General features: G+C 52.8%; 1 protein-coding gene across 1 annotated transcript; it reads left to right on the forward strand.

The window, feature by feature from the left end:
* The first annotated feature begins 412 nt into the window (after positions 1 to 412).
* polr2d (RNA polymerase II subunit D) lies at positions 413 to 9,185 on the forward strand. The gene is made up of 4 exons (XM_078563476.1): positions 413 to 795; positions 5,023 to 5,203; positions 6,722 to 6,817; positions 8,699 to 9,185. The coding sequence occupies exons 1-4, from the start codon at positions 723 to 725 to the stop codon at positions 8,775 to 8,777; spliced, it is 429 nt and encodes a 142-aa protein (XP_078419602.1). The 5' UTR covers positions 413 to 722; the 3' UTR covers positions 8,778 to 9,185.
* Positions 9,186 to 9,610: the final 425 nt, after the last annotated feature.

Below are 9,610 nucleotides of genomic sequence, written 5' to 3' on the forward strand. Positions count from 1 at the left end.
TATCCAATTTCCTTTTGTCAGCCACAATTGAATCTGCCTCCACCACACTCTTAGGTGCACTCCTGATCCAAACCATTTGGTGCATAAAAAAGTTCCACCACGTTCTTTTGCCGGTGTCATCTGGTTCTTGATCCTTTCATTAATAGGGAACAGTTTCTCCCCATCAGCTTTCACTAGACCCCTCATGATTTTGAACATCTTCTCGCAGGAGAACAACCCCAGCTTCTCCAATCTAACTGAAGTCCCTCATCCCTGGAACTATTCTCCTAAATTTTTTCTGCACAATCTCTAAAACCTTGATATCCAGGCTGCCAGAGCTAGCTAAATCCCAAACTGGAGTGACATAGGATCGTAGCTCCTGGAGTCAGCAAAATGCAAGCTTACTAGTGTCACACAAAGTGTTTGAAAGATCCGGATGTACAGAAGGAATAATTCCAGGATTTTGATAGAAGAAGGGGACATTACTCTTGCAAAAAGAAACTGAGGACACACTTTATCCTTCCCCATGGACTAGACACAGTCTTTTAGAATCATGACACAGGAACTCATTCCAAGAAGAGTTCAAGAGGAAGAATATAGGATCCAGGCAACGACTACATTGTTCTCAGTCCATTCAACAACCAAGTTCCGCCAGTATCAAATATGGCGGCGCCAAGACTGCACATTACTTTGCGCATGCGTTCATGCCGCCGGGTCTGTTTCCGGGTCAGTGAGGGCCAACAATGGCGGCCTGTGGGAGTGAAGCCCGGGTCGGGGATGTAGAAGAGGACGCTTCCCAGCTGGTGTTTCCAAAAGGTACGCAGGCGGAAAGATAGCCGTGGAGGAAGGCGAGAGGACAGAGGATTCAGCACTGGGGAGAGAAGATGGGGGCGGCGAGGTGGGGGGAGTATGGGTGGAAGGGTTGTGGCAGAGGGAGGTTAGGGGAAAGGAGGGAGTGAGAGAGGGGGCGGCAGATGGGTGGTGGAAGAAGGACGCCCTGGCTCCCCTTCCCTCCCTCTCCCCCTCCCTCCCCCCCTCCCCCCCCCCCCCTCTCTCCCCCCCTCTCCCCCCCTCTCCCCCCCCTCCCCCCCTCTCCCCCCCCCTCCCCCCTCTCCCCCCTCTCCCCCCCCTCTCCCCCCCCCTCCCCCCCCCTCTCCCCCCCCCCTCTCCCCCCCTCCCCCCCCCTCTCCCCCCCCCCTCTCCCCCCCTCTCCCCCCCCTCTCCCCCCCTCTCCCCCCTCTCTCCCCCCTCCCCTCCCCCCCTCTCCCCCCTCTCTCCCCCCCTCCCCTCCCCCCCTCTCCCCCACCTCCCTCTCCCCCCCTCTCCCCCCCTCCCTCTCCCCCCTCTCCCCCCCTCCCTCTCCCCCCCTCCCTCTCCCCCCCCTCCCCCCCCTCCCTCTCCCCCCCCTCCCTCTCCCCCCCCTCCCTCTCCCCCCCTCCCTCTCCCCCTCCCCTCCCCCTCCCCTCCCTCCCCCCCCTCCCCTCCCTCCCTCTCCCCCTCCTCCCCCCTCCCTCTCCCCCTCCTCCCCCCCCTCCCTCCCCCCCTCCCTCTCTTCCCCCCCCCCTCCCTCTCCCCCCCCCTCTCTTCCCCCCCCTCCCTCTCCCCCCCCTCCCTCCCTCCCCCCCTCCCTCTCCCCCCCCCCCTCCACTCCCTCCCTCTCCCCTCCCCCCTCCCTCCCTCTCCCCCCCTCCACTCCCTCCCTCTCCCCTCCCCCCCTCCCTCCCTCTCCCCCCCTCCACTCCCTCCCTCTCCCCTCCCCTCCCTCTCCCCCCCCTCCCCTCCCTCTCCCCCCCTCCCTCTCCCTCCCTCTCCCCCCCTCCCTCTCCCCCCCCTCCCCTCCCTCTCCCCCCCCTCCCCCCTCCCTCTCCCCCCTCCCCCCTCCCTCTCCCCCCCCCCCTCTCCCCCCCCCCTCCCTCTCCCCCCCCTTCCCTCTCCCCCCCCTTCCCTCTCCCCCCCCCCTTCCCTCTCCCCCCCCCTTCCCTCTCCCCCCCCCTTCCCTCTCCCCCCCCCTTCCCTCTCCCCCCCCCCCTTCCCTCTCTCCCCCCCCTTCCCTCTCCCCCCCCTTCCCTCTCCCCCCCCTTCCCTCTCCCCCCCCCCTCTCCCCCCCTTCCCTCTCCCCCCCCCCTCCCTCTCCCCCCCCCTCCCTCTCTCCCCCCCTCCCTCTCCCCCCCCTCCCTCTCCCCCCCCCTCCCTCTCCCCCCCCCCTCCCTCTCCCCCCCCCTCCCTCTCTCCCCCCCCTCCCTCTCCCCCCCCTCCCTCTCCCCCCCTCCCCCTCCCCTCCCCCCTCCCCCCCTCCCCTCCCTCCCCTCCCCCCTCCCCTCCCTCCCTCTCCCCCCCTCCCCTCCCTCCCTCTCCCCCCCTCCCCTCCCTCCCTCTCCCCCCCTCCCCTCCCTCCCTCTCCCCCCCTCCCCCTCCCCTCCCTCCCTCTCCCCCCCTCCCCTCCCTCCCTCTCCCCCCCCTCCCCTCCCTCCCTCTCCCCCCCTCCCCTCCCTCCCTCTCCCCCCCTCCCCTCCCTCCCTCTCCCCCCCTCCCCTCCCTCCCTCTCCCCCCCTCCCCTCCCTCCCTCTCCCCCCCTCCCCTCCCTCCCTCTCCCCCCCTCCCCTCCCTCCCTCTCCCCCCCTCCCCTCCCTCTCTCCCCCTCCCCTCCCTCTCTCCCCTCCCTCTCCCTCCCTCCTCTCCCTCCCTCTCCCTCCCCCTCCCCTCCCTCCCTCTCCCCCCCCCTCCCCTCCCTCCCTCTCCCCCCCCTCCCCTCCCTCCCTCTCCCCCCCCCCTCCCCTCCCTCCCTCTCCCCCCCCCTCCCCTCCCTCCCTCTCCCCCCCCCTCCCCTCCCTCCCTCTCCCCCCCCCTCCCCTCCCTCCCTCTCCCCCCCCCTCCCCTCCCTCCCTCTCCCCCCCCTCCCCTCCCTCTCCCCCCCCTCCCCTCCCTCCCTCTCCCCCCCCCTCCCCTCCCTCCCTCTCCCCCCCCCTCCCCTCCCTCCCTCTCCCCCCCCCTCCCCTCCCTCCCTCTCCCCCCCCCTCCCCTCCCTCCCTCTCCCCCCCCTCCCCTCCCTCCCTCTCCCCCCCCCTCCCCTCCCTCCCTCTCCCCCCCCCTCCCCTCCCTCCCTCTCCCCCCCCCTCCCCTCCCTCCCTCTCCCCCCCCCTCCCTCCCTCCCTCTCCCCCCCCCTCCCCTCCCTCCCTCTCCCCCCCCCTCCCCTCCCTCCCTCTCCCCCCCCCTCCCCTCCCTCCCTCTCCCCCCCCCTCCCCTCCCTCCCTCTCCCCCCCCCTCCCCTCCCTCCCTCTCCCCCCCCCTCCCCTCCCTCCCTCTCCCCCCCCCTCCCCTCCCTCCCTCCCTCTCCCCCCCCCTCCCCTCCCTCCCTCTCCCCCCCCCTCCCCTCCCTCCCTCTCCCCCCCCCTCCCCTCCCTCCCTCCCTCTCCCCCCCCCCTCCCTCTCCCCCCCCCCTCCCTCTCCCCCCCCCCCTCCCTCTCCCCCCCCCCCTCCCCTCCCTCCCTCTCCCCCCCCCCTCCCCTCCCTCCCTCTCCCCCCCCCCCTCCCCTCCCTCCCTCTCCCCCCCCCCCTCCCCTCCCTCCCTCTCTCCCCACCCCACATTGCCCCCTCCTTGGACCCCCACCCCTCTCCTGCTCCCCCGCCCCTCTCTCCACTGATGACTGAGATTAAGGAGACTTGGCCTGTATTTTCTAGAGTTTAGAAGAATGAGATGTAATCTCATTCAAGTATACAAAATTCTTACAGGATTTGTCAGGATAGGTGCAGGTGGATGTTTCCCTTGGCTGTTGGGGGCGAGGGTGTGTTTCCAGAAATAGGGGACCTGATCTCAATAAGCGGTAGGCCATTTAGGACTGAGATGAGGAGCAATTTCTTCAGTCAGTTGGTGGTAAATCTTACGAAACCTCTACCCCAGAAGGCTGTAGGGGCTCAGTCATTGAGAATGTTCAAGACGGATTGGCAGATTTTTGGGTGTTAAAGTCATCAAGGGATATGGAGATAGTGCTTGAAAATGGCTTTGAGGCAGAAGATCAGCCATGATTTAGTTGAATGACAGAGCAGGCTCAAGGGGCTGAATGGCCTACTCATATTTCCCACGTTCCAATCTTTCCATAAAACAAACCGCTCCCCATCTCCTGCAACTTCCTTGCCACCCACCAACACCCCTCTCTACACTAGCTCCCACCACCTCCCCCTCAGCAACTCCCTCCTCAACTCCTGGGAACAATGTCTGCTGGACTCGGGTGCCTGTGCTAACACTGGGATCCCAACAAAAATAAATAATTTCATCCAGATTGGTGGTTTAAACGAGCCCAGCTGTGTCAGATATATCTCATCAAATCAGCTTACGCATTCCTCCTTAAATCTCTTCCTGGTGTGGACTTGACAGCAGACAGATGCAGTGATTTGTAACTGAGCAATGTGGAGAAAATTATGTGCCTTCCCTTGTCACAAGAAACATTCATCATTCTCTCCCTCTGTTTTATTTCCAGCTGAGTAACCCGCACTGTGTGTTTTTATTTGGTTAATTCACAAATGAAGTTTTTTAAAAATGCCACATGAAACCCAATATGGGCTCCTGACCACTACGTTCAAAAGGGAAAAGCAAATAATGTGACAGTGTGGTTGGTGTCATTTCTGGGGTTGGAGGTCATCATGCCACTTTCATGCCCCTTTAAGAAAATCCTTGTTTACTTTAATGCTTTTTTGTACATATATTAATTGCTTTCTGCCCATTCTCAAGTGTATGTACCATCTACTGTCATGCAAACACTCAATGTGGGGGGAGGGGGGCATGGATGTGACATGGTGGCTTTATCCTTTGATTATACCCCCCTCCACTTGTGTACAATACTGTACTGCCCACTCTTATTATGGGTGTTTTAAGTACGGAAAGCTAGTACACAGGAACAGAAGCGGTAAACTTGATGCCAGGTGCTAGATATTGGAGCTCAAGCACTCCAGTGTATCGTTCAAGGAAGCAATTTGGTTGGGAGGGTTATTGTGGGATAACTGACTGAAAGTTTGGCTACAGTTGGATGGTTTTTGTGCTCTCACAGAGTTTGAAAGCTCCGAGACCCTGTTGAACTCTGAGGTCCACATGCTGCTAGAACATAGAAAGCAGCAGAATGAGAGTGCGGAGGATGAACAGGAGCTCTCTGAGGTCTTCATGAAAACGTTAAACTACACAGCCAGATTCAGCCGCTTCAAAAACAGGGAGACCATCGCCAGTGTCAGGAGGTCAGTATAGGTGGATTTTAAAATGTTCAGTGAACCGCAAGTTTCACACTGCTGCAAATTACAGGCAGAAGCAGTGGCAAGTGGACTAATTAAATCTTCTCTGGCAGTTCAATATAGAATTATCCTGTGGTGCATACCCTGAATGGTTTTGGCTTCTGCCTAAGTTTGTAGGGTTATCAACTTCAAGGCTTTAAGAAATAGATGTTCTAGCTTCTGCCTTCCCTCAAATTGATACATCAGTAATTGTAATCAGATAAAACCTTCAAAAGGGTACGGGATAAATATTTTTAAAGGAAAAAAAGAATTAGAAGGCTATAGAAAAGAGCAGGGGAACAAGAACTAATTGGATAACCCATTGAGTTGGCTTAGACATGATAGGCCAAGTGGTCTCCTCTGATAACCTGTCCATGTACTTACCAATACCCAGTCCGCTGGATAAAACCTTGGATGCCCTATGGTTGATTGCCCACTTACACCAGCATACTCTCACGTTTATACCCAAGAGTGAACCATCAACTGATCCTTCTTTGCACCAAAAGAAGGCAAGGGGACAATTTAGCAACTACAGTTGGGATCTCTCTCAACTGTGATTTGCAAGGAGACATTCCTCGATACCCAGCTGCACTTAGTTACTTTCTTTCAGTAATTTGCTTATTATCCCTAAAGTAGCTCGTCTACTATCAATTATTTTACCTATGAATGTGAAACAATAAGAAATAAGAGCATATGTAATCAATTATTTTTCTAACTCTTGCTTAAGCTTTCACAGACAAACCCTTATTTCTTCTCCTTGTCTCTTTGTGGTTCCAGCTAGTGAGTCCAGAGGAACCCCTTATTATTGTAGGGGAGATGATGGTGTAGTGGTAATGTCACTGGACTAGTAATCCAGATGTCCAGGTTAATGCTCTGGGTTCAAGTCCCACCATGGCTGCTGGTGGAATTTAAATTCAATTAATAAATATAAAGCTAGTCTTTATAATGGTGACCATGACAACTATCATTAGGCTCACTAATGTCCTTTAGGAACTCTGCCATCCTTACCTGGTCTGGTCTGGCCTGCATGTGACTCCAGTCCTTCAGCAATGTGGGTGTCTCTTAACTGTCTTCTGAAATGGCCTAGCAAGCAATTAGGGATGGGCAATAAACGCCCAAAACACATGCCATAAAAGAATAAAGAACAATAAAGTGCCATACTACATCAGCCATTTTCTGTCTACGTATGTCAGCCATGTTGCAAACCTGGCCCTGATTGATGCTGCCAAATGCCTCAGTACACATCCCCAGTCTGTCATCTGATAGATGTTATAATGGGGAAAGGGGATAGAGAAACAAATGTCTCAATCAGCCAGGTGAATGAATCTACAATATCGACAGAGAATTGCGACCATTCTGCCCAGTGGAAATGATTGTGTAGAATCCAGAGGGGGCGACGGGCTCTTGTGGAAAGATTGAATTGAACTAGTGAGTTCACGTGTGCATTTTATTTGAAGTATAACTCTCGTGTTCTCTTTCTTGTAGTCTGTTGTTACAGAAGAAATTGCACAAATTTGAGTTGGCCAGTCTGGCCAATCTGTGTCCTGAAACAGCTGAGGAGGCCAAAGCTCTCATTCCCAGGTCAGTGCCCTCCTTGTTCTGAGATGGTGACTTTCATTAGGCTCTATGGTTATTTTCCAAAACTGGGTTATTTGGGCCTCCAATAACAGCCAAAAGGAATTGAAGATCGCCCAGCACAATGAATGTGAGGTGTTTATCGATTGCCAAGATAGGTTAATAAATTGCTTATGGCTTACAGTCTTCCATTGGCATATTAACTACCTTTCATCTAAGTGCACAATTTAAACTTGTGATTATGCTTTACTTTAAAAGCACAACATTCAAAACAAGCCCTTTTTTCAAATCTATTCTTTGGAAAAAACTAAAAAGTGACAAGGAGTCAAGAGTTCGATAAGTCACGAACTGCAGCACAGACTTTGGAAACCTGTTGCGTGAAGCCATTTTCTACCAGGCAGAGGAAATTTTGTAGTGTCTAACTTTTATTTTCCAGAGTGAAATGGAATTAAAATGAAACATTTTTGAAGATCTCTGGAAAGCCCAATGATTATTAATGCATAAGTGTTTGCACTTCCAGGACAAGGCTTATGATCATTCCATGATCCATAAGCTGATAGACCCTTGTCATTGGTCGCATTGTCTTCTCTGTGCCAGTTGCAGCAAACTCTTGAGTTTGCTAAACCTTTATACGGGCAGATGCTTTCAGATCCTGCTGCTCCACGAACATTTTAGCGGTCAGTACTAATCAGAGAGCCCGCAAGGATCCTCCAGCTGTGGAATTCTTTTGTCTCCTTTGTTATGACCATAGCAGATGTTATCCTCTGAGCAAACCAAATCCCAGAGGATTGTCCACTTGTCTTGCTGATCATAATTTTTTTTGTGTATTTTGAAAATGAGGGGAAAACTACTGATCCCAGAAGCATAGAGTCCCAGAAAAAAAATTTAAACACACAAGATTAAAATTACACAGTTGAAACAATCTTACAAAACATTCTCCAAAAAGCCCACTTGGTCAGAACACACAAGCTTGGCAACAGCTCCCTTATAGATGTTAACCATAAAAATCCAGTAATGTTACTCAAGACAAAAACTGCTGCCACTTTAATAAAGTATACCAAATGACTTCTCACTGTCATGCACTCTGCCGTGGAAAACCAAAAGAAGTTCAGAAACAAACTGCTTTCTGAAAACAAGAATTTTTCTGGCTTAAAACTGAATGGCTGCTTCAAATTCACAACTTTTCTCAGCGCAGAGCTGGTCTCAGGGCATGTCCCCCACACAGCCAACACAACTCAACGTCTTTGTTTAAATATCCTTTTCCCCTTTGATCTTAGACTCCATTGCTCTAAGCATCACTTATTACGAATGGCCTCTTATTACAAATGCATGCATCTAGCACCTTTACCTTTCATTTCTCTGCTCCCGCAGCCAAGCTGTCTTTACTAATCTTCCCCCAGTTTAATTGCACACACACACTCGCTCACAGCCTTCTTTTCAGAATACCACCATGTTCCCAAAAATATATTTTTAAGAGTCCACCTTCACACCTTTTAGATCTTCTGTTCTACTCATCTGCCTCTAAGCCCTCTCCATTTCTAATATCCTGTGACTCCTATCATGTTATTCTGTCCCTCCTCGACCTCTTCACGGCTTTTGATGAATTTGACCATGCCAGCATCCTCCAACACTTGTGTAGTCCACTTCCATGGTAGCGAATTATTCTGTGAATGGACTACACTGAGCTTGAAACCAATGGGTCTGTGCCAACATCTCCTGTTTGACCTCCATTGGATGTGTTTCCTCAGGGTCTGACAATTTTAAATATGCTTGTGGAGTAGATGATTTTTGTTGTACCTATCGGTGATGGTATTGCAATATATTCATGTCTTTCTCCTTCACCTTCTTTCCCCGCCCCCACCCCCAAACCCACTTTTTGAATTTCAGCTTAGAAGGTCGATTTGAAGATGAGGAGCTCCAGCAGATCCTTGATGATATTCAGACTAAGCGAAGCTTTCAGTATTAGCACCTGCTTCTTCTACACCTCAGCTCTCCCTGATGCTCACCCACTGAACATTGGTGCTGGTGCTTCCCGCTGCTAAGAATTACCTGTACAAAGAGTGAAGGTGAAGAGGCAATGGGCTGAAGCTCAACCAGGCTAGTGACATCACATAACCTGAGGATGTGATGAGAAACCTTTGGATTAGTTCTAGATCCAGAATCAATCAGCAGCATATTCCATGAGGCCCAGACTGTAAATATACTCTGGAATCGCCAGAAGGAAAAAAAATCATCTTTTTTCATTCGGATGTCTAGATGCTAGATATTTTGTATGACAAATTTTTCTTCACTTTTGACACACTGAAATCCTGTGACTAATGCTCATAGGACATTATCTTCTTATTGTTTTATTAAAGTGAGGATGCAAGTCGGATCCCAGCTGAAGTTTGATTCTGTTTGAAAGAAGTCAGTGAAGAAATGAAGTTATTCCTTGTACATAGATCTGTGTGGGTCACAGCAATGATCTATTGACCATGGCAGACAAATAGGGCACATGGCACGTTTTGTAAACCAAGTGTATTTTACTGAACTGCCACATTATCCCACACACATTATCTGTACAGGTATAGTATCTAATACCTGCGTAGGACTGCCTCTAACCAGTACTTCAACAGGAAAGTAATAGAGGAAGAGCTATCAGCAAATGCACAGGTGTCTCTTTAAACTGAAGGCATTGCCTTCTGTTGGGCTTGGCTCCACTGTGTTATTTTTGATGAGCACAATATTCAAGATATGGTCTCACCAGTGCCCTGTGTAACTAAAGCATAACATCCTTACTTTTACGTTCAATTCCTCTCA

This window comes from Cetorhinus maximus, chromosome 19 (genome assembly GCF_964194155.1).
Source record: "Cetorhinus maximus chromosome 19, sCetMax3.hap1.1, whole genome shotgun sequence".
Classification (NCBI taxonomy): domain Eukaryota; kingdom Metazoa; phylum Chordata; class Chondrichthyes; order Lamniformes; family Cetorhinidae; genus Cetorhinus; species Cetorhinus maximus.